This window comes from Lissotriton vulgaris, chromosome 1_1 (genome assembly GCF_964263255.1).
Source record: "Lissotriton vulgaris chromosome 1_1, aLisVul1.2, whole genome shotgun sequence".
Classification (NCBI taxonomy): Eukaryota; Metazoa; Chordata; class Amphibia; order Caudata; family Salamandridae; genus Lissotriton; species Lissotriton vulgaris.
The window spans coordinates 1,653,020,115-1,653,048,109 of NC_141685.1; the positions used below are offsets into that span (position 1 = coordinate 1,653,020,115).

The 27,995-nt window shown below is 43.6% G+C and overlaps 1 protein-coding gene across 1 annotated transcript in view; it reads right to left on the minus strand.

Moving 5' to 3' along the window:
• The window catches only part of SND1 (staphylococcal nuclease and tudor domain containing 1), a 2,099,018-nt gene that overhangs the window by 32,963 nt on the left and 2,038,060 nt on the right, over nucleotides 1-27,995 (minus strand). Inside the window, exon 22 of the mRNA XM_086918876.1 lies at nucleotides 27,780-27,983. Coding sequence (XP_086775002.1) covers nucleotides 27,780-27,983 — 204 coding nt within the window. The remainder of the gene's footprint in view (nucleotides 1-27,779; nucleotides 27,984-27,995) is intronic.

The window sequence follows — 27,995 nt, forward strand, 5'->3', positions numbered from 1 at the left end:
AGAAAAAAATGATAATCCTTACTCTTACTAGACCCAAGGAGTGAGGAATCAGTCGAAGAAATAGGCACCTAATCAGACATCTAGACAGAATATCTACAACTTTATTTCTGTGGTTATTATCTGGAACATTGATCCAGAAACTAAAAATAAGTCACCACCACACCTTTATCCAATTAGTTCAAAAGTCTAGGAACAATTTTAGTATTTTCTTAGGAAAAGCAGAAGGCCATTGACCAACAGAAACCTTAATACACGTGTAAAAAGTAGGATTAACATAAAGTAGGAATAACATGTAATAGTAATTCCACGCTGCAGCCACTTGCAGGATTGAAGAGGAGGAAGCCTTGAAACTACAATACAATCATCTTTTACGTATTTTATCTTATATGTCATACTATATTCTCTGGACACTAGGTATAAAAAGCTGTAACTGCTGTCCCCAAAAACAAGTTTCCATCTTAAGTAAGTAATCGTAAATCAGATGAAATACGATCATATAATTAAGCCCATGACAGCAGATCAGACATTCAATTCAACACTTTAAATGGTAGATGAGCAAATTGAGCCATTTTACTGAGGATAATGCAAACAAGGTATTGTCTTTGATCACTGTTTTAAAGCCGGATTAGGAGCAGCCCATTTCATAATAAACCATCCAAAATTGAATGCAAGCAAGATATCAGTTCAGTTTATAAACTTTGTTTCGATGTAAAAGAAATCACAAAAGTTTTCACAGACAAAAATCCAATCTGGGTTATACAAGCCAAATTGTCATGTTAAGGCCATACTTATTTAAACAAGACATATACCATTTATAGAAAAGATAAATATTAATACATTAAAATATTCTCGTTTGAATGGCGGGAACATGCATAATAAAAATCAACCATAAAAATCCAAAAAAGAGCATCTAGTCACAAGTTAAATTCATCACATTTAATATTAGGGTAGAGGGTAAAGAACAGTAAACATAGGGATGATCCCAGTAGTTATAGAGATGGCTTTGTCTAATCTCCTGTCCATCCATCGAGTTAACCATATGCGACCCAAAATTTTAGCTATCGCTATCATAATTGGACCCTCTACTGTTTTAAATAATCTAAAAGCCTCAATATATGACCTGATGACCTGATGCCCAAGGCAATACAAATGGGTTTCAACCAGCGTCGCCTCAGGTTGCTATAAGCAGGGCATGCAAAAAGAATGTGAGGCACTGATTCTTCTTTATCTAAGCAGAACGGGCAGTTGCTACTACTGTTATCTGCTTTGAACCATTTTAAAATAAAGGCATTAGTGGGTAGAGTTCCTACTCTGAACTGATGAAATAATTTTCTGTCCCGTGTACAAGTGATTTGGTCCCAATACATCTCCAATTTTGGTTCATGTTTAGTCCCAAGGAAGATGCTAGACAAGGTGGATTTGGGGGGGGAACAGTATACCGTTTAAAATTGATCATATGCCAATAGGCGGCCTTTAGCTCAACTTTACTTGGAAATGTGCTGACTGCAGGGTCAGTCCACAGATATCTTAACCCCAGTTCACAGAGAATGTTTTTAACACAACTAAACCATGCACTTTTTTTGTTTACATCCAGCTCCTGAACTTCCATCAAGACCAAAGCATAACTGGCCAGCTCTGGGGACACCCAGAGCATCCTCCAGTATATCAAAAGCCTATAATGTGCAACATCCCTAATGGACTGACAACCCAGGCCTAAATATAAAGGGAGCAATGGGGTCTATTGCGGAGGCCAATAACTGATCTTAAAAACTTATTTTGACCCACCATCAGAGATTCCAGATTTGCATACCCCCACAGTTCTAATCCATATAGGATAGAGGCACTTATTCTGGAATTATAGATTTGGAGAATTGGGGCGTTTAGTTTGGTGTATGAACATCTATGCGCTTTAAGGAGCGCACCAGAAAGTTGAGCATGTCTCACCGATAGGCTGTCTATTTGCGGCTTCCAACTTAATTTTTTGTCAATGTGTATCCCTAAATATGAAAATGTCTCAGCTTGCTCTAACGGGCCCTCTGACATTCTTACTTCACCGATGGATTTCTTCGAGTTCTGGAGCACCATAAATTTTGTTTTAGCTACATTAACGACAAGATCATGGTCTGCACAGAACTCCTCAAATCTCAATAATGCACGTTGCAGTCCCTGTCTTGTTTTAGATAGAATAAGGGTGTCATCGGCACACATTAGAAGTGGAATCTTCCTTCCTAGCAAGGTCGGGGCATCCGTAGGGTAATTTTCAAAATATTTCAATACCCCATTGATGTATATTGAAAATAAGGTAGGAGCCAATACACAGCCCTGCCTTACGCACTTTTCTACAGGGAACTTCTCTGTAGTACTACCCGCCATGTCCCATCTGACTTGGGCAAAGTTATCCGTATGGAGTTTGATAAATGCCAAAATGTCCAGAGGCATCCCCAGTTTTAAGAGGCAATGCCAAAGTTTCGTACGGGGGACTAAATCAAACGCAGACCTTAGGTCCATGAAGGCAGTATAGATTGAGCCTTTATCCAATACGACAGTGCGCCAGTAGATTAGAAGAAACCTCAAAACCTGGTCACTGTGCTAACGCCTTGATGAAACCCTGCTTGTAAATCAGAGAGTATGCCGCATTCTTCTAACCAAATCTGCATTCTGGCTAAGATCACCCTGGCCGATACCTTTTGAATGCAATCGATCAGGCTTATGGGCCTATAATTTCCTGGCTGGTAATGGTCTCCCTTTTTAAAAATGGGGAGAATTACAGCACCTGCCCAGGAACTAGGAATTGGAACTCCCTTATCAATTGCATTCATTAACACTTGAATATATGTTGCCCATATGTCTATATCCTGTATAAAAAGATCTGCAGGAATGCAATCAAGTCCAGGAGCCTTACCCTTTGGGATCTGACCGAGAGCATTTACTACCTCTTGCTTAGTAATATTGAGAGCGGGGGGAGAAGGAGGCATTGTAAACATTAACTGGGGCCCGAACCCTTTTCAAACTGGCTTTTAAAATGACGGACCCACAGATCCAGTTCCACATGGTTGGTTGGCACTTTCCTCGGATCCCCACTCCCCCATTTAACTAGTTGCCAAAATGTCGTCATATCTCTCCCACTACAATCACTAAGCAAATCTGCCCAATGTGCTTCATCCCACTCCCGTTTAGCCTGTAGTTTCACAGCCTTGTAGGCCTGCCTATTATCTTTTATGATTAGCTGTTCTTTATTCCTGATTGCCGCTGCCAGAGACTTATAGGCCTTACGGCAATTCGTATTATACCAGGCTGCGGCCTTTTGGTTTGACGTGATAGGACTTTTTTTACTCTATGTTATAAAAAATTCTTTGAGTTGGTTAAAAAGATGCTCATGAGCCCAACCAACTCTGTCTAGATGGACCCCCTATGCAGTAACTTCCTTAACAACAATTAGTGTATTAGCTACCAGATTATTCAAATCTAGCTGTTTCTCAGGGTTCATGGTAACCTTGGCCCAATTAAGGCGTCTTGTGTCATTGGACAATTGGCCTGCTACGAAATCAGCATGGGGTGGTAGTGAGTCAGCATACATTATCTTCAAAATCCGTAGGGTGACCAAGAGTGGATTATGATCACTTTCTGGCCGTACTTCCACCTCCATGTCTATCAAATTAGGCCAAAGCTCCTTATTTAAGATAAAGTAGTCGATACGACTAGATCGATGGCCACTGAAATATGTTGACATCCCCAATTTATCAGAGACTGTACAACCATTTGCCGCCCTCAATCCATGCTCCAAGCAAAATACTTTCATTTGAATTGCAGCACTGGTCCATTTTTTTATGGGATGAAAATCCAGGGGTGGAATTGCCCATTGGTCATCCTCCTCAATAGTAAAACTCACGTCTTCACAGTCAAAGGGGTTCATAAGTACAATTAAAATCCTTGGCAATTAAAATGTTGCTGTGACCTCTTAGATTGATTAAGAAAACATCGAGTTGGGTTATAGTATTCGAAGCCTTGACGCCTTGAAGACCCCTAGAATATACATTTATAAGCAAGACATCGAGGGTACTACACTGAGTTATCCTTACAATAATAATGTCTTCAGAATCGATGGCAATCTCTTCCGTCTTAAATTCCACAGTCTGCCTGATCCACAGTGTCAAGCCCCACTTCGGGCTGCCACAATCACCCTTTATGGCGGGTTTGGAATAGTTAATATATCCTTCACAAAAAACCTGTTCAACTGCCCAAGTCTCTTGGAAGCATATTATATCCAGATTCTCAATATATTGGAGCCATTCGCTAGAGGCCATTTTGCCACTAAGTCCTGCAATATTTCATGAGGCTAATTTTAGCACTGTACAGGGGTCAATGGGTCCTCTACTTTGGTTAAAATCTCCTTGTAAAGGGTTTATCAAACAAGGCACTAGGGCTTTATCAGTAAATTTAGGCTTACAGGCCAAACCTGACACCCGTGGGGTAGTAAGTACAGAATGACTCGAATTATTAATTGACTTCCTGGGCTTGAATTCACATGGGACTCCATCATTTCTACCACAGAGTCATGCCCCTGGATTCGCCACAATAAGCACCCACACCTTGTGGGAAATTATCGCCTACACTTGCAGATTCGAGTCAATCAATATCCTCTAGGTTCATGATTGATTCAAATCTATTGTGTGTCGGAACTGAATACTCATACATTCCCTGGGCATGAGCTACTCTCGGATTATCCAGCCCATTCCTTTTAAAAATAGGAGGGTTTTGGTAAAAAAAAACTAGGGGTAGAATGTTAATACCTTCACTGTTTAATTGCTTTGATCCAGCTCTATCTAAAATGAGCTTCACAATCTGGGGAGACCCAAAGCTCACCACCACCACACAGTCGCCACACTTTAGTTTTACTTAAATTTCCTACCCAGGGAACTCTACGTGTCATTTTAAACCCTCTAAATAAATGCCCACCCAAGCCAGTTTTAACATTTAACAAATGAACAGCCTTGTTTTTTAGAGAAGCCCAATTTTCCTCTTGGTCAGGTTGCAGTGGGGGTACATTCATCAAAACAATAGTATAAGGCGTAGCCTTTGGAGGCAGGTTTAAATTATCAGTACTAGTGTGAACGCCCATGGCTCCCTGTAACGTTCTTCTGCCTAAGCCCCCCATTTGATTTGTCACACTTGGGATTATATCATCGGATGCAAGATATCTTACCGAGTTACGTACTCGCTGACATAATATACGCAGCCTGTATGTCACAAATGTGAAATTTTGCATGGCTGCTTTTCACTCCCCAGGAATAATTAAACAATTACTACTGGGTTGAGTATTATCCATTATTTATAGTACAATGGCATGTATAACTGAAGTATCAAGTAAATATATTTGTATTTAGTATGAATGCGTGCAGTGCGTCATATACTATATCTATGCAGTGAGATAAATTCTCATTAAATAGGTCTTGTTAGTATGGGCCCAGATACTTTTGAATAGCTAGGTTTTGATGGCTTTTCTGCCACTTAGTATAACCTGGTTAGTTAGGGTCATGTGTTCTCCAATTAGCCAATCAGCAGGCCCCATAAGTTCTGGAGGAATCGAACCATCTTCGAGTTGCTTATGATGGTTGTCGCTGCGGGGAGTGATGCACAGAATCTTAGGGAGTGCATGCGTCATTAGCAGGCAGGGCCCTTTTCGCTGCTAATCACTAAAAATCGCCAATCTCCGTCTGATGGTACACACTGTACCAATTCTTGATGTCTGTGCCATTGATGGAGCTGTGAGCTATGATGCTGGAATCAGTGTGCAACTAAGTGTGTTGCGTTCTTGAATGATGTAAAGCGAAAAAGCTAAACACGACACGGACGGTATGCAGACTTATTTCTACATTTATTTTGCTGATGAACATTAATCCGCCTGGACTTTAGCACATGAGCAGCACATGATTAAACAGCTCTGCAGTTGGAGGTGGCGAAATGCCAATGAGCAGGGTCGGGAAGAGAGATAGGCATATTTGGGGGCTTTGGGGTAGGAAACTTTGAATTACAAAAATGGCCCTCACTGCAAGGCAAACACCAGCATCAAGAGTGTGTTAGTGTTTGCCCAGCACTGATATGGCAGCAAATCAGCAGAGTCTCTTTATGAGTGAAACAGGAGCAAGAAATGTTGACAAAAGTGCAAACCCCCAATTCAGCAGAAGACAAGAACCAAAAAATAAGTTTCTTTCCGTCACTATAGCTGTGAAAGTCCAAGACGACACTTCCCACCCCCCCCCCCCCCCCCCCCCCCCCTAGGGACCACTTTTTGATAAGAATCAGATGCCATGGCACAGCAAAGAGATGTCAGCCTTTCAAAGGGATGGATCACTTGACTAGAACCCAATTCCCCATTCATCAGAGTGGTGCAAGTGATCACAGGAGGCACTGATTCCAATTGTAATAGGCAGGGGAGTCACTCTCCAGATGCTTTCGGAATCGTGGTGGAATCCTCCCAGCTCCTCCTTTCCACCTTCCCGGTTTGACATCCAGGTATTTTTCAGCACAGTATGGCAGCTGGGCCTGAAAAGGTGTGTGCTCTTCCATTTTTCTTTCCTTGGTTATAAAAGATTACATATTGTAGCTGTGTTTTGTTGGAGGCATCTGTCTGACCAAACCACACTAGGGGTTACACTTCCTCCAGTTATTCATCAAAGGGAATTAATGCAGATTATATTCCATTCTTTTCTGATAAGAACCTTACACTGTGCTGAAGACTAAGCAAACCCCCTTTCAAATGGGCATTATTTTAGGTCTCATATTTCTGATAAACCGATTGCTGCCTATCAAGATACCTATTTTCCATTGGACAGTCAATAACTCCTCAGATTTGTGGCTTCCTTGCTCCAATCCAGGTAGTGATGACAAAGATCCATTTTAAACAGAAGCATTTTTAAAAAATCTGCAGATGCTTAGCAAACGTGTGGAATCTGCATTTCTACAGAAAAAAACGGCAGCATTCAAGTAGTGCTGCCTCTGCTATAAGAAGTAATGGGCTGGATTCTCGCAGTTGACTGGTCAGTCCCTCATTCTTCATCTATGAACTCCAGCGGGTAGCTAAATGATGCAGGTAAAACGGAATGGTGGGTGAGTGTGCAGGAAATTCCAAGGGGCTCTCTATCCATTCCCTTGGCATACTGCCTACCTTGCACACCTTACATGCTTGAATACCTTAAACCACAGCAGGGGAGATCCATTAAGGTCCCTGTGTATTTTCAGTCACAGCCAACAGGATTAACAAGCAAGACAAAGCCAACAAATCTGGCCTTGTGAAGCTGGTGTGAGGGTGGATTAGTTTTATAGTAAGCATATGCCAAAAACAGAATAAAACAAGAAGAAAGAAAACAGATTGCTGCCATAAGGTTGCAATAAAAATGTAAATTAGATTAAGGATTTAACCATCACAATTTTAACGGAATAAGTGCTTGCTAATTGGCAGGTGTATTTAGTACAGACATAAAAAAAACATTTTTATTTTTAATGCGTATGACAATTATTTTTCTCGGCACAAAATAGGCAGGATTGGCTTTGAATAACTGTAACCTGAAAACATAGTTTAAACATACAGAGTAAAAAAAAGCACGAAGAATGTAAAGAAAAAATGAAACTGAAAGTATTGGTTAAGCCTTGACACTTTATTTTAGGGGGGTGTGTGTACCTATAAGGCAAATGCATTAACTTCGTGCAGGACAGACGAGGGCTGAACTGGGCGGAGGCACTGCCCTGTGACGTCTGCTGTGATGGGTGGATGCAAACCTTGAATGACAGTTGAACAGAGCATGGATAAGTGGCTGATCCTAAGCCCATCTCTTTATTCATCTGTTTTTTATGATTGATTTTCATTACACGAGGCCGCAGAGCTGAGCCCTTTTAAACTCTCGCTGTCCTCAGCTCACCTCCCTCGGTGACACTCTTCCTGGGGAAGAGACACCTGCTGCCCCCACAGCGCTCCCAGAGGGAGACCATTCTTTTTTGCAGGGGAACACTACGCTGTAGTCCCCTCTACTGTCGCCCACCTGGTGACTTGGCCGTCAGATCAGAACTCCATTACAGACGGACCACGGTGCCCCCCCCCACCCCCCCCATGCCTCCCCGAGGAGACACGCTTGAGTCAGCTCAGCACTGGCAGTCAGTGCAGACGCGGGCGGGGGAGACCGGCTCCGCGGATACAATATCCGAAGCGCTATCCAGCTGCTCGCCAGAAAACAGCTCATCACCCCCAAGAAAACAAGCGCAAAAACATATTGTCAGCAAACAATAAAACAGCTGGGGACAGCAGCGCACGCACTCCTCGGGGCTGAGGGACAGTCCTCTAACGAGCTTCCGTGTGACACGGGGGAGGGGGTTCTGCTTCACAGAAGCCTCCACTAGTCAGACCCTCTTCCGAGAAGAGTCTGACGCGAGCGCGTGGAGCCTTGTGAATGGGGAAGGGCGGGGAGAACTACAGCCCAGGACACATGTTGACTGACAGCCTGCTGGGAGAGCCCCACCGGCCAGCACGGACAGAGCCACCCTGGAGTCATTCGCTATCATCATCATCTCGATTCAATATGTTCACTCAGCTGGGAGTATTACGAGGAGCTGCGCCCCACCTTTTGGTTATTGCAGAGCGCAGATCGAAAACCAAGTAGGTCCTCTGAAGAAGCACAAAGCAAAAATCTTCCTTCCCAAAAACAGGCGCAAGTCACCACAAATTGTCTTGTGTGAGCCTACACCTCAACAAACATGCCATTTCGTCACTTTGCTCATTTTTTGTTGAAGACAGAGACAGAAGTCAGAATTCAATATTACCTGAAGGCAGTGCATTAAAGTGGAGCAGAGTGGAGTGGTGTGGCTCACTGGTTAGAGGCGGCAGACCCGGAAGCAGAGAACAGCCCGGGACCAGGGTTCAATTCCCGACGTGGCAGGGTCATGAACCAGGGTCAGCGGACTTGATAACTCTCGCCTCGGTGACTACTCTAACCAGGGATCACACTCGGCAACTCTGGGCATTAGCTTGCCTTATCTCTACAATGGCCCCCACATTCGCCAGGGATGCCTGGTTTCACCTTGGAGATACCCAGCAGGGACCATCTCACAGGGATAGCCAGGACGGGTTCCCCTGCGGTCTACAGCGCCACGACGCCTCAGGGCAGCAGAGCGCTTTACAAGACACATACATACATAAATGGGAAAAAGTGTACTCTCCAGAAAGAGGGTAGGACTGGGGGTGGGCATGAGGGTGGGACGCAGGGCTAGATTTTTGACCTTTTTAAGCTTTGTATGCAAGAAATCTATCTGCCCATAAGTCAGTACACTATTAACCAATTATTTAGCACTTACTAATACGGATACATTAACTAACGTACCCCTTTTTAGCAAAGTCAGAATAACAAAATATTGATGAAAACACAGCAAGGTTCAAAACATAGGCATTGTAGGTTTCACACATTTCCTTGATGCATGATCATATGTAAGGCTCCCGGTTTCCATTTTTACGGATTTGTACAGATAATTACAGACAGAAAACAGTGTTTCCTGTCTATTTATTTTTAAAAGCGTAAAATGCAGAAAAGTGTGCTTTTTGTGGGTGACTCTCCATGCGGTTTTTCGTGATTTCTAAGACAACAGCTGAGCAGAAAGGCTGCATGCGAAGGTAAAAATAGGTTGAGATTTCCCTAAATGCAGGTGTATGGTAACATATATTTGTGTTATAATGCTCATATTTACCTGAAGGTGTAGTGTTGCTCTATTTAGCTGCTTAATTTGCTACAATGCAACAGGCAGCAAAGTATGAGTGCATGTTTATCAGTTAAATAAATGTGGCAGTATACCATTTTATGACTCCATATATTCGCAAAACACAAAATAAATATGGATAAATACCAATAATATGGGCAAAAAATAAAGAAGGATAAATACAGACGGAAATGTTAAATACCATAATACTGGGAGCCTTAATCATATGTCACTAAGCTATATGACAAATAATTGAACTTGTGGCCTGCATGCAACAAGGATTTCTGCAAGAAAAACAGTATTCAACTGAGCTATCTAAATAAAAAACGAATCTGTGATCAATATGTTTCATGCTGTGCTTTACAACAGTGACCATATATGCAATTTTTTGTTGAGTTGAACCATGGAATTGAAGGCACACAGATGCTACCACCAGTGCATTAACCACCAGAGTTATTAATGGGCCTCTGTACCCTGGAACTTGCTGAATACACATAGATGTAGCAGGTGGTATTTTGAAATGCAGCCTGCTGCGATCAGTTTGTCAACTTAGAATAGAACTAACATCACATTTGTCTCGTAAAATTCTTTTAAGCTGAGTTTTAAAAAACAAGTTCAGACTTTGCTCTGGGACTCCGCTCACTTTTTGCTGCCAACCCTTAGCCAGGGCCTGATTAATAAAACTAGAGTTGGCCTCGTGTGTAACCTTTTTTAATATATTTGTCTCCAAAAATGTAAACCTGCTGCATCATTTTTACTCTAAGCTGGTATTTTGTTTAAAAAACTGATATCACAAAATCTCAACAACTCCCAAATCGGCCAATTTCGAGTCCTTGGTCCAGAAAATAAAATCAGACGTTCCTGGAGTCTGAAGTGCTGCTACAAACATCTCTTTTCTAACCTTCGCTGCCAAGACAACAGGTGTAATTACTTCTGCTGAATACATAAAGACTGTTAATTGGCTACTCTGGAAAAGAGGAGACTGGCAATTAACGCACATTCTCTACATACTCAAAAAAGTCTAAATATATTTGCCCACTTAGACGGACCCTCACCCCTCAGTTTCACACAAACATCCAAGTACCACTTTTGATTCCCAAGGACATACCCATGCTTGCAAACTGCAAAACGTTTTGCTTTTACTTTCCATCTTCCACGTTCTCTTACACAGGCACTGCTTGATAGTGGCGGCTCCCAAAATATTTGTCAGATACACCACCAAGGCTGGGATTGCATTGTGTGCGATGTGCATTTTCGCATGTTTAACATGTTCAGAGGTTTTCGGGGGTGGTCTCATTGGAGCAGAGTAACGTAGGAGGCGATTTGACTGCTCAAAATTAACTAGGAGATTTATAGTTCGATAAGAAACTTATCGATAAATGGCACACTACGGAATCAATACAAGTCCTTCAGTCTTTATAAAAAAAAGCATTGATTGAAGTCTAGATTCCAGTGTAATTTTGCTACTTCATGCATCAACAGGGCATTTAGTGTAGAGGACGCATACTCTACGAGGACCGATCTTATGCGCTCATCTAAACAGATAACAAGTGAAGTTCGAGGTTAAAGCGCACAGCGCTCTAATTTGTAACGTTTCAATCACACAGTCTCACAATGTTCGAGCATGCTGCCCGGGTGGCGCCTCTTGTTTATGGCGTCCTTGTTAAAGTATCAGAGTAGTGCTCACAAACCTACATTGAAAGCATCCCCTGGCGCACTTCTCAATCTCCTGGAACAACCAGGATTCCTTTATTCAAATGATCCACGAACAAGTCGAAAGTTCATGTTCTCCAATGAAAATATTTAATTCATAAATCATTAGAATCCTTTTAACTCATAGTATCCATTTTGTGTCAATAAACAGTATTTCATCAGTCCAATGCATTTCGGGCTTTTGAGCCCTTCATCGGGGACAATAAGCTGAAACAAGGTATGATAATGACAATCAAAATCCAAGTACATGTCACACATAACATAAAGCAATGTTGAAAATAAAACAATATAAATCCACATTACATGCTTAGTAAACACGAAGGTGTGCGCATTAGTGAAAAAACCCAAGGTGGCTGTGTGGTATAATACTAAAGTTAGACTGCCCTCAGGCACTCACATGAATCGGTAGTAAACTGTGATATGTCGTCAAGCTATCGACTAACAAACTCTCCAAGCTGTAAAGGTGACATCGTAAGTGTTATATTATCAGTCAGTTTACAAGCTCACATGAACAGATATCCCCGTTCAAGCATGTTCTGAAAACTTAATAGTAAGACGCGAAGCGTCTCCCTCACGATCTCACAATCTGTTCGGTGTAAATATGGCATTTCCGAGCAGTCGCGTACGACTGCCAATAGCTATATAGGTATCAGAGACAAACAAACGTTGCTGTTCTGGAGCTCTGGTACCAGCTCAGTCCTCCGCCCTGTTTGAAAGGCAGCTTTAACCAGTGCAGGACATGCTGAAAGTGCAGCACATGAGCGAAGTGGGTCTCTTGCTCACTTTACCACTGGATTCAAGCTAGCCTGGCTGATGAGGAGTGTTACCTCGAAACCGGTCCCAAGGTGCTTGTCTCCAGTCTCCTTGAGCTTGTCCAAGGAAGACCTGGCTTGGCAGTTCGGGTTGGACTGTTTACATGAGGAACAGGGTCAATAAAGACTGATTTGCAGATGGCTGGGTCTGAACGGGGGGGGGGGGGAGGGGGGGGGGGAGGGGGGCAAACAGAGCTAAAAAACGGTGAAGGATTCAACCCAGATCTGTCAGTAGGGGTGAGTGAATGAAAAGTTTCCGCACTCCGTCCATCATCTCCTTTTGTGTGCTTTGAGCACAGCACCACCTGCACCGAAGCCAGGCCCCTATGAGTACTGGTACTCTTTATCTGAGAAGTAGTTCTGGTACTTAAGGGAAGAACATTATAAAGTGCTGGTATTCTGTTCCAGTGAGTACCGGCCCATTTAAAGCACTGCCTGAAAGAAAAGCAGGGTTTGATTGAGAAGGCGGACCTGAGGCCTACTGGGTGAGGACAGCTGTGGGCGCTTTTTTCCCCCTTACACTGTTTAAGTCCAGTTCTGGCCCCAGGCCTACGCGCACACAGTCTGGCCACCCATGGTCATGTACAGAGGGATTATAATCCGCCCCAGGCCTGTACAGCACGAAGTATCATGCCTTTGCTTCTCAGAGTCTGACGCAGAGGAACTGCGGTGATAGGTCCAGTGCATGCTTAAAAGGTGACTGGGAGGCTGGGGTTGCTTGCTGCTGAAGAGCACCCTTCTCAGAGTCAGAAATAGGTTTTCAACGTTGAAGAAGGTAACAAGGAGGGATTCAAACACTTTCTCTGAAGTGACACTGAACCAACAGATAGGGTCTTCAATGTAGATGGCCAGTCCATCCTATCCAGATGGAGAAAACGGTAAGTATGCAACATGAAACTATTTTTCCTGTATAGGATATGGAAAATATAAACGAGGCTTCAGAAATTTAGGAATGTGTTCTCAGCCACTCAGGGATGTCTTCAAAGGTTTGTATTCAACAACATCTTTCTTATGCTTACAGTCCGTCTATTCCAACCGCCTAAGACAATACTTTAAATAGTGTTCTATGGGGTTTCTTCAGCCAGGTACACAGGTGGAGCAGGTCACGGCTAACTATACCCATTTAGAAATAAAATACAATACAATTATTTATAAGTGAAATTTTGCATAAGGCCTGCCCAGGGTATTTGCCCATGGCGCTCATTATCCTTTATTGAGCCTATTAGAAAGTTATCACAAAGGAAGAGAGCAGGGCAGAGGCATAGGCACTACATCATTTGTTCTCACTGTACCAAATATCAGTTAATAGGCTGAGAGCCGGGGTGTTGTCCCCTCCCTCATCCACACATCTGAGGTAATATATCTTGGGGTTTAAATTCCAGTCCAGATTAATGATCACACACCCAGTGTTGAGGTTGCTACTAAGTACTGCCCGTTGTTGCATATAAACAGAAGCAGAGGAATTAAAAAGATTGCTCAAGAGTACACAATTTAGTGTCATGGCAGGAAACTATTCTAGCTCCACAGATTCCAATGTGTCCATCAGATCATATCTGGGGTGGGGGTGGTTCTGATAAAATGCTTATTAACGTCTGTCACAAGGGAACTGCTGTTGTATTGGGGGCACTGCACAAAATGTTAAGTGCTTGCTACCAGCACCTTTTGGTGAAGCACTGAAGCCCGATTTAAATGTTAAAAAAAACCTTAGTGCCATGGCTAGACCGTGGGCATTGGGCTGCATCTGGGGGTGGGCGTAGAACTGCCCACACCTTGTGGTCTCTGTAAAGCCCCAGTGAATTGCCCCTCTTCTACCTCAGTACTGGAAGTGAACTAAAACAAACCAGTTTCAAAGCTCCCCAGATAATTGTATGAAGGTAGAAGTAGACAGTGAGGACTTTTCTCTGGGCCCTCGGGTAGATGGGGGTTACGGAGCACAATCCATGGTGGATCCTGCATACCATTCATGTCCAGGACGACAAATACTATTTTAATCCAATGGGATAACCAAGTTACTCCACTTCTACACTTGTCTGGCAAAAGTAAGCGATAGGAAGCAGTGAACACTTACTCCAGGAGATAAGAGAGGGATTTGAGCCCACACATGGAACAACACAAGTAATCATACTCGGTGGACTAAGTGTCCAATCGCAACTTTATCTTTTCAAGAGACTAGGGCCTGATTTGGAGGAGGTCACTTAAGCAAGATTTTCAAAAAATGTGCTCAGTCACCAAGGCTAAGAATGTGGAGGAAATGAAGGGAGGGGAAACGGGAAGAAGAAAGAAAGAAAAAATGACAGCAAGGACCAATGGGAAAAGGTTGGGAGCAGAGGGGAGTAAAAAAGTCAAAAAGCTGGCCATGAGGAAATGAAGCAGTAAGAGAAGGGCTACGTGCAAGACAGGATTACTTAATACTTGAGAAGAGGGAAACATGGTATGATGACTGAAGAGGAAAGGTGAGAGACTGGGGAGCGAAAGATGGGGCACCAGAGGGGAGGAAAAGAAGATTAATGGAAAAAGTAGAAACACCGAAAACAGATATGGGGGGCAGGGGGAGATAGGAACACAGGTGGTTAGGAGGAAAGGCAGAAAGAACAGGTGTGAGGAGAAAAAGGGTAAAAATATGAAAACGGTAGGAAGATAGGAGGGGTGGAGATGGAAAAAAAGGAAGAAAAGAAGGGTGGTGAAGGTAAGCTGGGATATGAAAGAATGAAAAGGGCTTTGAGTAAAGGGTGGACGGAGGGCAGGCAAAAGAACCCATCTTTAGTCGTATAGTTTGCCACAAATAATCCCCCAGTACTAATCAGTTGAAGGCCTGTGAAAGACCGCAAACTGCGAAAGTGGCATACGGTACTTATTTTGGGTGTACTGGCCTATTTTCAACCCAATCCGACCCTGAGGAAAAGGGAAACAAGTCACCCAATATATATATATATTTTTAATTTTTTTATTTGCAAAAAGAACTAAATAGGGTAGTCGTCACACACAAGGAATACATTTGTTACATAGTATCTGTAGGAAAGTCACAGGTTTTACAAATCTCCCATATCACAGTTAATCTCGGAATTACGTCTATTACAGGGGAAATCGTAGTTCAGTTAGCTCGTCAATGGAGGTAATGTGAGGGGTTCATATATGTTACCACAACAGTCATTCCAGTTGGACCACGCTGCAACCCACTTTCGGGGACATCCCTGGGCGTCAAACTGTCTTCTCCTGGACCATACACCATTCCATATCCTTCTTCCAGGAACTGACTGTTGGTAGTGAGACTGCCCCCTGCAATCTCGCAATGTTTCTTTTTGCCAATGCGAGCCCTAACGTCACCCATAGTTTCTTTGGATGGTAGGTCGGAGGGCTGCCAGATATTTAGAAGTCACCCCTTAGCCTCTGGGCGCAGTTCCTCCCCTCACGCATGCAGTTGAGCACCCGTGTCCAGTAGGCCTGTAGCACCTGGCACTCCCATATTATGTGTAAGAAGGTACCAACCTAACCACACCCCCTGCGACAGAGCCCATCTTCACTGCGGCCCATCGGGACTGGCCTTGTGCCAGAGATATAAACTCGGTGCAGGATCTTCAACTGGATCAGTCTAAGTTTTGCCGAGATTACTATTTCCCTGGGGGATGCAAGCGCCTCTCACCATTCTTCATCATCAATTTAGAGTCTATCTGCCTCCCATTTCCCCCCAAGAGCTAGCAACGGGTCCGGGGTGTGAATAATGAGTTTTTTGTATGTGAGAGAGATAGCCCTCTTCGGGGGTTGGTCATCAAGCAGTCTGTCCTCGAGTGGGGAGGACTCCGGGAGTTGTCACTGGGGGAATATTGGCTTGAAGTGCGTGCCTGATCTGCATATAGCGGAAGTGTTCTGTCCGGGTTAGGTCATAAGTGTGTTTGAGAGTATCAAATGGTTTTACCCAGTCCGGGCCCCACAGATCTTTGATACGAGATATTCCTATCAGGTCCCAGTTGCGGAATCCTTTTGTGCGGCTAAGTGTGCCCAGTTTTACGAGGCCCTAAGAGGAGTTGCTAGTGTAAGTTTGTCAGTCCAACCCAGTTTCTTTTGAACTATGTGTCACAACTGTACAGAGTGCTTTGTAGGTCCAGAGAGACAGTACCTACCCAGTCTAGAGTAGAGGGCAGCCTCAAAGTTCCCGCCCAAAAGGAGACATTTATCCATCCCGTACCCCGGGTCATTCCCAGCACAATAGGTACCCTGATTAAGGGCCGAGAGATAGTATTTCCGGATGTCCGGGAGCGCTATCCCCCCATCAAACCACCCAAGCGTGAGTTTTTGTAAGGAGATCCGGGGCATTCCGATCCAAAGAAGGTCTCTCTGGGTGGCCTCAATGGCAGCAAAGTAACTTGGCGGAACTAAGTCGGGGTAGTTTTGGAAGGCGTAGAGAAACCGTGGCAGCGGCATCATTTTAAATAGCGCTGCCCGGCCCAGCAGGAACAGCGGGAGGTTTTTCCAGGTGGCGGTGTCTCTCTTGAGCCTTTGTAGGGGCAGCAAGAGATTTTGCTCGTATCGAGTGGCCCGCTCCTTGGAGATGAAGACTCCCAGGTATGTGAAGCCATCTGTGGCTATCTGAATCGGGCAGCCGCACAGGATCAGAGGTGGGGCGCCATGTAGGACATAGAGGAGTGATTTTCCCCAGTAAGTCACCCAATATCAAGTGGAAGAAAGGCTGGGAATTTTATGAGAACTCTTTGCAAAGATCAGGACAGCATCTCAAAATTTGGAATCCAGCAATGACGCCCCATGGACACCACACACCTCAGACTCAGAAGCTATTTGCTTGTGTCCTATACAGAGGAGCATCCATTCATGTGCAGTCTTGTGCACCTTCTTTGGAAAGTTCGGTTACAGAACACATTCTTTAGGATGAACTATACGGTTTAGTCGAGTAACACCTACATTAATACCCACCAAGGCAACTGCCCAATACAACATCCAATCCTGGAAAAGGAACAAGCAGTTCACACATCACCAGCCACCCTATCAAGGGAGAAACTAGAGGTGGGGCGAAAGTCGAGATAAGAATGAGGGAGACCAGGTGTTAGAGCTAGAGAGGGCAGAAGGGGGTGTGGTGGGGTAGATCAGGTAGGGAGACAGGACGCATAAGTGGGACCCAGAGGAGAAGACCAGAGCACTATTACGAGGTGACGCCTAAAGCTTCGGAAGTTAAAATCTACACAAAGTTGCAACAAAAAAATAGCTAATCCGTTCACGTTGTTCAAGACTGGGGAGGCACTTGACATTAAATCCTAAGAAGAATCTGACGTGTACTGAAAAAGGCCCATTTGCTTGAACGGAGGACTCAGCCAGGTTGGACTGGCCCAAAAACAGAAGAAGAGTTTGTGTGAGTGATCGCTTTCCTAAGCAAACTGTGCTGCACTGCTTAAAACACAATTTGTCCAATACATAAACTGTGGTAAAGGAAAATGGCTTCAAGACTTGATCTAAGATTACAATGTCACTAGTCGTGATATGCCACCGCCACTAGCACCTTGTTCAGAAATAATGCTCTTTTTATATAATAATTTTTATTGGTATTGTCACATTTACAACATATGACCAATTCATACTAAAAAAGGCACTACCGAGCACGTCCATCGCCCTATTACCTTATTTGATGCCGCAGAAGTGTCAGGAGACCCGATATCATTAATTCTTTTAGATGCAGAAAAAGCGTTTGATCGGGTCTACTGGCAATTCCTGTGGGCTATCATGAGGAGGACTGGTTTCGGCCTAGAATAGTTCAGGCAGTGCAGGCACTTTATCAAGATCCTACCTCTAAAATATTCATTAATGGCGGTTTGACAGAGCAAATCAAGATCACGAGAGGAACGAGGCAGGGGTGTCCTTGTTCACCCCTACTCTTTGCTCTCTACATTGACCCTTTCATAAAAAGTATCAAGCTAAATCCCTCTATCTTGCCAGTGACCAGATTCGGCATAGACACAAAGATCATGGCTTATGCTGATGGCCTAGCTATAATAACTGCTGAACGAGAGTCTGCCATCAGGGTTCTGGAACAAGAAGCTCAGGAATTTGGATCAATTTCTGGCTATGCCCTAAATAAATAACTAAAACGCTGATTGTTGTCAATGGGAGAATAAGCTGGGCTGACAGCAGAATAACTGAGAAGGCGAAATATTCAAGCGTTAACATAGTCTCAGACCTAGATACGTTGGTATCAGAAAATCGGACTCCTCTTGTCACTAATATGGAGAAATCACGCCGGAAAATTGATAACTTGCATCTAACTATCGTAGGAAGATGTAATGTCCTGAAGATGACATTTTCCTAAGTTACTCTATTTTTTTTCGGACAATCCCGCTCGTTTTTAACAACTGTACACTCGCCATGTTTGACAAAATTTTCTCGAGGTTCATCTGGGCCTACACGCAGCCAAGAAGAGCCTTTAATCTCCTCGCTCTACCCAGGGAGAGGGGAGGCTGGGCTCTACCCAACTTAAAATTATATTATTAGGCTGCAGCGCTACAACATTCTTGCGAATTATTATACGAGGACTGTGCTTTAACCCCTTCCATGCTCATGACGGAACGGTTCCGTCATGAGCATAAGGTGGCCTGTGCTTATGACGGAACTGTTCCGTCATGGTTCCATAGGCCCAATGGAACGTTCAGCACCGGGGGAAAATTCGCGCAGCACAGAAGGGGTTAAGTCCATCAGGAGTGCCTTCTCCTTACCTTCTACTTCTGGGGGAAAATGTAAGGGGATGTCTTTGGCGTCAACTTGAACTTGGCTACTACAAGAGAGTTTGATTAAGACTATGCTTAGTTCTTTCAGGGTCTTCTGTAATGTTTGCAAGGTATTTGGAACAATGATAACCTGCCACTGATATTTAAACATGCACATCTTCATCAATGGTATTCGGCAGGTGTTAGCAGATCGGGGGATCTGTTTAGCACCGGCTGCATCCGGTCATTTCAAGACTTGCAAAATTGTTTTAAACTGGGGAACAATCAGATCTTTCAATACCAGGCGATCATTAACTATTTAATACATAAGCAGGGTTCTCAGCGGTTGGCTTTATTGATAAACTACTAAGCCCTAACTTGCCAAGGATAGGAACTATCTATTCTTTCCTGAATGAACAGCGGCCAGATGACATGAGCAAAACGGACGTTAAATGGCAGCGTAAATTGAATATTCCACCGAATGTTTTTTGTTCTGCTATGGGCCTAGCACAAATTCCAACAAGCACACCAAGACGAAGCATATTAACATGGCCCTTATCAACGCTCGATCCTTGCCTAAACACTGCCAAGAGATCGCCGACCTTATTATTGACTATAATTTAGATGCACTGTACGTAACAGAAACATGGACTGATGATGCTTCTGCCCCGGACCTGGTTACGGCAGTTCCACAAGGATACACTGTCCACAGGCAGGACAGGGTGAAAAACAGAGGTGGAGGATTAGCCATTATAATTAGAGATCAATTTGAAATCCGCACCTCCCCTATTCCAGTCATGGCATGTGAAGCCATGCATTTTATTATAAAATTCACCCCTTCCTTCAGTTTTAAGGGAGTGCTCTTATATCGACCCCCTGGGTCCAGAGCAGCGTTCCTAGCCAATCTGGGGATTATAACTGAATCCATAGCCACAGATGACTCCACCACCATCATGGGCGATTTTAATTTCTATCTTGAACAAAAGCACGACAAGGACTCTATTTCCCTTACATCAGACCTAGAATTAATCGGCCTCAGGCAATTGGTTAACACCCCAACCCATCAAGCAGGACATACGCTTGATGGCATATTCACAAACATCGAAGATCTACATGTCACCGACACTCTTCCTATGACCTGGACAGACCACTCGGCCATCTTCTTCAACATGACCATTAAAGAACAATTGAGCAAAAAGACCCCTCACCTTAAGCCAGGTCCTTTCAAAGCATGGAAGGATTTAAACTATGATAGCTTAAACACGCTATTAAACAAACTCAGACCGGATTTATCCAATGACCCCAGTGTTGCTACACACCAATTCCATGAATGGCTGAGTGTGGCCACCTCGCAACTAGTACCTATTAAGTCTCTTTCGAGAAACAGGAGTACCCCGACTGCCCAATGGTACACAAAAGAGCTAAAAACACAAAAACAACTAACAAGGAATAGGGAAAGGCACTGGCGACGAGCTTATGACAGCGAAAGTAAGGACAAATATAAAGACGCCCTAGCCACGTATAAATCCATGATAACGGCAGCAAAAAAGCTCTTTTTTTCTAAACATATAGAACAAGCCAAAAACTCTAGCAAACAGTTATACAATATTGCTAAAACATTATCGGGTAACACACCTGATTTAACACCTCCTCCCTCGCAATCACTATGCGATGCACTGTCAGAGTTTTTCTTTGCGAAGGTAAACGATATATATCAAGCTTTTACCTCAGAATCATCTCCCATCCCCACCCATCCTCCTCTGTCTGCCCTGAGCAATTCTCTGACAAGTTTTAATCCTTTAACTACTGATCAAACTAAGATCTTACTGAAATCAGTTAAATCAGGTTCAGCCTTGGACCCTTGCCCTACATCAGTGCTGACTATGGTCTCAGACACTATCATTCCCACCCTTACCCTAGTCTGTAATACCATCTTGTGCTCTGGATCCTACCCGGATTCCTTGAAAAACACTCTGATCAAGCCCTTACTAAAAAAAGCCAATCTCGACAGACAAGAGCTGAAAAACTATCGACCTATAGCAAGTCTCCCATTTTTAGCGAAAATCACGGAGAAAGCTATGAACCAACAGCTGTCAGATTATATAGAGAGATATAATCTGCTCGATGATACCCAGTTTGGGTTCCGTAAATACCACGGGACGGAAACAGCTCTTATTAAAGCAGCGGATGATATAAGAGCCATCCGAGACCAAGGAGGGACAGCCCTGCTGGTACTCTTAGATCTTTCCGCAGCATTCGACACGGTTGACCATAAGACCTTAGTCAACCGTGTCGAAAAAATGGGTATCCAGTCCACTGCGAGAAACTTGCTGGCCTCCTTTCTGGCTAACAGAACCCAGGCTATCGCACTGGGCTCTTTTCAATCTGCCAGTCGGTCGTTACCTTGTGGGGTTCCTCAAGGCTCATCCCTAAGTCCGACACTTTTTAACATTTATGTGTCGGACCTTGCTAGTGTCATCAAAGCCCATGGGATGAGCCTAACCTCTTACGCTGACGACACGCAGCTGGTGCTGGCCATTAAGGGCGACGGTCAGGAGGTAGCCGGACGGTTCCAATCCGGCATGTCTGCCATAGGTGAGTGGATGGCAGGTAACTGCTTGAAGCTAAACTCCGAAAAAACGGAGGTAGTCATCTTCGGTAACCTTTCACCATCTTGGCCGACAACTTGGTGGCCATCAACTTTTGGCACTCCACCTTGTCCCACCTCTAAGGTCAGAAATTTGGGAGTTATATTTGATGACCAGCTCAACTTTATGGCCCATGCCAATAAGGTAGCTTCTACGGCCCATTTTAAACTCAGGATGATCAGGAAAATCCTGCCTTTTCTACCTGACACGGCCGCTAAGACTCTGGTCACATCACTGGTCCTTACTACTCTGGACTATTGCAACGGCCTCTTCCTGAACGCTCAAAAAAGAGTCACAAAAAAGCTTCAGACGGTACAAAATGCGGCCGCACGTCTGCTATCCAAAACGCCCAAATTTGCTCCCATCTCGGACACTCTGAGAGCCTATCACTGGCTACCGATCCAAAATAGGATAAAGTTTAAAGCCATGTGTATAGTCTACAAGGTAATGCAGGATCAGGGACCTCGTTTCCTGAAAGAGCAATTAAAACCTTACAAACCAGTCAGAGCACTCCGCTCCCTAGGACTGAAGCAACTAATCACCTCACGTAGTAAGACAGTCACTTGGGGCGACCGTCGCTTCCATGTTGCAGCTTCCAAGATCTGGAATACCTTACCCTACTACGTTAAATCCAGCTCTTCACTCCTACAGTTTAGGAAAAAATTGAAAACGTGGTTATTTGACCAGTAACACATTCACATAGCCTTCTGTTCCTACTTCTAAGGAGAGACATTACTGCAGTCTAGCACCGAGACACCCAAGGGTATTTGGTTGCGCTCTATAAATGCCAGTAATAAAGGTATCTCCTATCTTCCAAATTGCAAGCGCAATTTTATAAAACTGGCTTTTTTTTAATACATAACACAAAGTAGGATCGCTAAATGGTCAACGGGTCCTGGTGCCAACTGCCCGCGTTGTACAGAATACAGCGCGGATGCAATACACATGTTTGCTACATGCCCTTAACTTAAGCCCTTAATTATAGAGGTTTAAAGTTTTTTAAGCAGAATCCTCTCTTTAGATATTCATCTTACACCTAGTACCATTATGTTAGGGATATACGAGCAAATAAATACGAAAGAAGGTGGGGCTCTAATTTTTGTCGCAATGTCCATTCTGCGGATATGTATAGCAACATACTGGAAGGATCTGAATCCCCCCTCTTTTGGCTAATGGCAAGCGAGATTGCGCGCTACGTATAGGTTGGAATGGGCAATTTATGCCAAAAAAGGTCGGATGGCAAAAAAAAAAAGGGGCTTGGTAGTCTGGGAACCTATGACTAATTGGCTTGGAACTATGAGTACCCGGGACGGATAAAGTGTTGGACTTTCTAAATCACCCTTTTGTCCTCTCCTATCCCCTCCGAGCCCCGGCCCCCTCTCCCCGTCCCTCCCCTCCTGGTCCCCGCTCGGCTTTTTGCCGCCCACCCGTGGTTTCTATGGGACTTTCACTTTGAACGTATCTGCCTGCGCTTCGTTGCCCTTCTGACTTGCAAACATTTAACATAAAACATGTAGGTATTTGCGCTTGTTCTAGGTTCTAAGAGGTTCAAACATATAACACAAAATGTGCACTTCATCTGATCAGCACTTGCACTCTGAGATCATTTGAATTCATTTCGTAGAGCAGTGGCTCAAGAACTTTTGTACTGGGTCTCTGCCTGTGAATGATTTTAAACGAAGTTCGACATGAAACATTTCTATGGTTGTTCCATATAAAATGTTTATGTAAAATGCAATTGCTAATTTGAACTACTGTTAATATATTTCGAACCTGTTGATATGTAGTTTTATTCCTTTTGTAAAATGTTACGTTTTGATGAGGACTATGCAATGTAGGTTTTTTTCTGGCTTTAAAACAATTGTGGTCACATCTAATAAGACGGCCCACAGACCTGCCAACACATATGGCCCTACCGTGTATTACATGATTTTGACTCTGTTCACACGGTCTACCAGTAAGGAGATAACATGAGCTGGAAACCCCAGAGCAGCGTGGGTTCCCTGCTCATGTTTGGAGACTGGGAACTGCTGATGTTCATGGGGGGTTTTGTAAAATCCTCAGAATATTAGCAGCCACCTCCGAAGCTTTTGTTTTGGCTTTGACAGGAGGGTAGGGTATAGGGTGACCAGGCGGATTTGCCCGGACAGTCTCTGTTTCACGAGCTGCTCCGGCAAATTTCAAGAAATTAAGCTCATGTCCCGGTTTTTAGAGACGGTCAGCTGATAAAGCTGGGCGGTATCTTTTTAAGTTTTGCAAAGCAGTGATAGTTAGCTGCTGTTATAAGAAGTCAATTTAATTAACAGGCACCCTACTGGCTTTAAAAATAGCATTTTATGTACGTTCTTACTGCCTCTTCTATAATTATCTGCTAAGGAGCACTGTCATTCTGTGCACTGTGTGGAAGTAAAATTGTAGTCCTTCTATTTTGGGGAAATGTTTCGGTTTTTGGCTTTAAGATTCCGGTCACCCTAAGGGAGGGGCTGCTGCTGTACTCCCCATGATCCTGCTCCCTCATACCTCATAAAAGCAATGGGCTTCCGGCCCATGCCCATATAGGCCCCACCTCCTCTCACACAATTAGAGGTATCTGTAAGCTGGCAGGCCTGCGTCCATTTGTTTAGAAATAACTATTTAATCACTAAGCAGATAAAACCACATCTTTTGAGAACTTAACTTTACCAGTATACCCTCTGTTGGTCGGCTGTTCGTCGCTCTCACTCTGATCTAAAAGTCAGTGTGGTTTAGAGATGCAGGAGACAACAAGTTCAGAGTGCGAGGCAAGCCAGAGGTCTCACTTGGTCATAATAACTAAAGCACAAGCCGAGCCATCACAAGATTTGACGTGTAAAGCATGCAACACACTTCGTAAAAGGGTATGACAAAGGCCCTTCAAAATTAAGTAATTTCTTCAACAAGCGTACTTCAATTTAATACATTAGATTAGCGGACTGCACTTGTGGGCACATAATGGAAGCACTAGTTTTTACATAAAATGGCATTAGGTTTGGAAGGGAATAGTGCCTGGTTTGCTCAAACTGGCACTGCTCTGGCTCGCGAGCCAACCCAGAGCCAGATATTTGACCCGACCCAGGTTACATTCTTGCTTGGCTTCTGAAAAGTACACTCTTGATTCAAAGCGGTCAATATGGTGCACGTGAAGGCTGCAAACATAGTGGACCCAGACCCTGTAAAGTTGTACAAGTCATTATGGCCAGCTTTATTTGACTTGGATCATCAAAAACAGTCAGCAAAATTCTGAAAGTACAGAGGTACATACCTGAAGCAAGAGGCCGGTCTACACATTTGAGCTGCAACATTCAGTTATAAAAGGGGCTTTTGTGTCTAATAAAAACATACCATTCACAGTTCATAGTAAGGAGATAACAAGACTAAAAACAAGTCCCCACAATACCTCCCGATGCCACAACTGTCCTCTAACAAAAAAAACAAAAAACAGCTTACATCACACAGGTTATTTGGTAGATAAGTCTTGATGATGTTAAGCAGGGCAAAGGTGACACATTCAAGTTACAGTTAATTCATGAACACCATTAATGCTGGTAAGTTCACACCACCAGTGTCCGACTTTAGGATAAGTTCAGAATCCACCATCAACAGGTCCATCGTATGAGATCAAGCTTTAGAAGCAGTCTTCATCTAGGTGGAGACTCCTGGCCAGATACTATCATTGGACACGCAAAGTGTAATGATGGGACACCAATGATCCGTGACAGAGTTTTTTGCCTCCTTTTTTCTGGTTTTTCTTCCTCTTTTTTCTTTTTGCATCTCTAATCAATCAAAAGACCTTTTCTTATTGATCTTCAGTACTACAGTTCTGAGTACCTAGGATCTGGTTTGCTCATATATCGATGAACATTCCTTTGTGGATAGACTTTAGGACTTTTTTGTATACAGATACTATCATTAACAGTCATGGATTCCTTGGAGCCTGCACAAAGGTAAATGCACCTTAACAATAACCACCTTTCTCAATTGTATGTATGCATGGAAGAACAGTGCACATGACGATGCTAAGTGACTAATGACGTAAAATAGGTCCTCAAAGTTATTTCCTAGCGGTCTAATGTTTAGACTGAACAAAAGGGGTAACAGTTAACTTGCGTGAAACCCAAAATATGTCACATGGACACTAGTGGTTCCCAATGGTTGCAATTTTGCAGCACTATCTCTGACCCAATCCAAAATGTTCTCATGAAACACGCAGGAACAGAATAGGACAACAGACCAGTGCTTTATCCAGGATCCAACTTCTCTACTCCAACACAGAAATCTAGAGGACCATGTGGCCTTCTCCCCTCACATCAAATGGGATCCATCAGGCAGCCTTTACAGCAAGAACCTGAGCGAGCAGTCAGGATGCACCATATTTCACAGCATAATAAGATCTCGCAACGCTGTAAGGCAGGGGAGCAGCTGAGATTACAGTGCTGAGAGGCAGAGAATCAATCCTCGATTACAAAGCCGACACAGAGCACAGTTGAATTAGGAAGGAATGATGTGAAGCCCGCCTTGGAGCTGGGAACAATTACCAATTCGCAAACTCACTCTCTAGCCGCGCGTGATCGGCCTCCGTCAAGGCCAACTCCTACGCACAGACAAGCACACGCTTTCAATCTCTCAGAAAACACAACCCTGCAACGCTTCTGACAAACAGAAAAAGAAACTCCAGGATAGGGAAAAGATGAAACGAAAAACATGCAACAGAAAAGATGCATCACTCCCACCACCCCCATAGTCTACACACCTCACAGCGTCCCCTTCATTATGGGATTACACTAAATAAATTTGTATTTATTTATTGAGTATAAATGCTTTGCTGGAGAACGATCATGCCACAAAAGGACAAAAGTCTCCTGAGCTTGTAGCAACAGTCCAGTAAGTAGTGACATAAGATTGAGGTCCGAAGCACGGACACTGTTGGGAGGATGGACGAAACAGTGATGGCTGACATATACAACACTACGTTGTATTTATATATTTGCTTTACAGATAGCTCATCGTATGTTGTTTAGAAGGCTGGAGTGAGAAAGATCAGGACATTGTGTTAGATTGAGACTATAAGTGCAACTGTGCAATCTCGACAAGCAAAGAAACAGGTTGCCTCTCCAGTAGAAAAAAAACCTCAGAATAATCTAATGTTGCACCATTTTAATAACAGCTGTAACCCAAGGCAACAGACCTAAAACATAGGAGACAAATTATCAAAGTTAGTGCTCAATGAGGTCAGTTGGCAGGGCATCACAGGAAGTAACATTAAAGGAAGGGGCTATATTGTGCTCTCACTTTAATGGCAAATAGGCATATTTTGGAGTCACCGTGCTGATACACGTCTTGCTCTATTGCATTTGAATGTAAACATCTGCACACTAAGTGCTTAATTTCTAAATCACATGTAAATCTCCGACCACAAATATAATGCAGTGAATGTTTACGGAAACACTCAAGAGTACGAATTGAGAATAATGCATAGACATTTTATCGATTGCCTGGTATGAAATAATGAACAACCTGTACACCCTTTCACGCACTAACAAATCCATACAGTGTGCCTTACCAAGCCGTGCCCTTGATGGCACGAAGAGTCGTGAAACAAAAGGCAATTATTTGTGCTATAACATGATGCATGATTTGGGATCAGCTTGTTTTTATCATTGCTCTTCAGTGGATCCCTGACTGTATGAGCATCAGATCAAAATAAATAAATAATGATAGAAATGCAAAAGTAAGCCAGGTCTTCATTTTCAAGTTTTGTAAATCACAAATAAGCTGTGCACATACAAAAGAGTAAGGAGCTTAGAAATGACTAAATAAGGCAACTTTTAAGCAAAAAGATAGGCAATTTGGGTTTACATTTCCAAAGCAACTCTTTCCACAAAGTAAATTAACGTGATAGTTGAAACCATTTTTTAAGACATTTGATTTGATCTCCGTGCGCAAAGTCTGCAGGAGAGTGGTTAAAAAGCACTCCGGAAGGGAATGCAACAGCATGCAGCGAGCTGCTCAGGCCTTGGTAAGGAGACACAATGGAGAAACTAGCACCAGTAAGTACACGCAGAAGCTATAGGGTAGAAAGGTTGGTACACTGAAGCATACACCTATGCACCTCTGGGCAGGTAACATGCAAGAAGAGTTCCACCTACCACTTTCTGAAACTGCTTCTCCTTCCGCACATCCACCATCACCAGGCCTTCCTTCACCAAGCCCAGGCCCACATCATCCTTGGAGTCCATATACTGGAGGGTGACGAGGGGACAGCCCACCCCAGAGTATTCGACGTTCAGCAGGCACTGTGTGTTCTGGATGTCTCGTACCAGGCTGTCCACCGCGTCTGCCCGTGCGTCGTCCTGCAGGAAGTG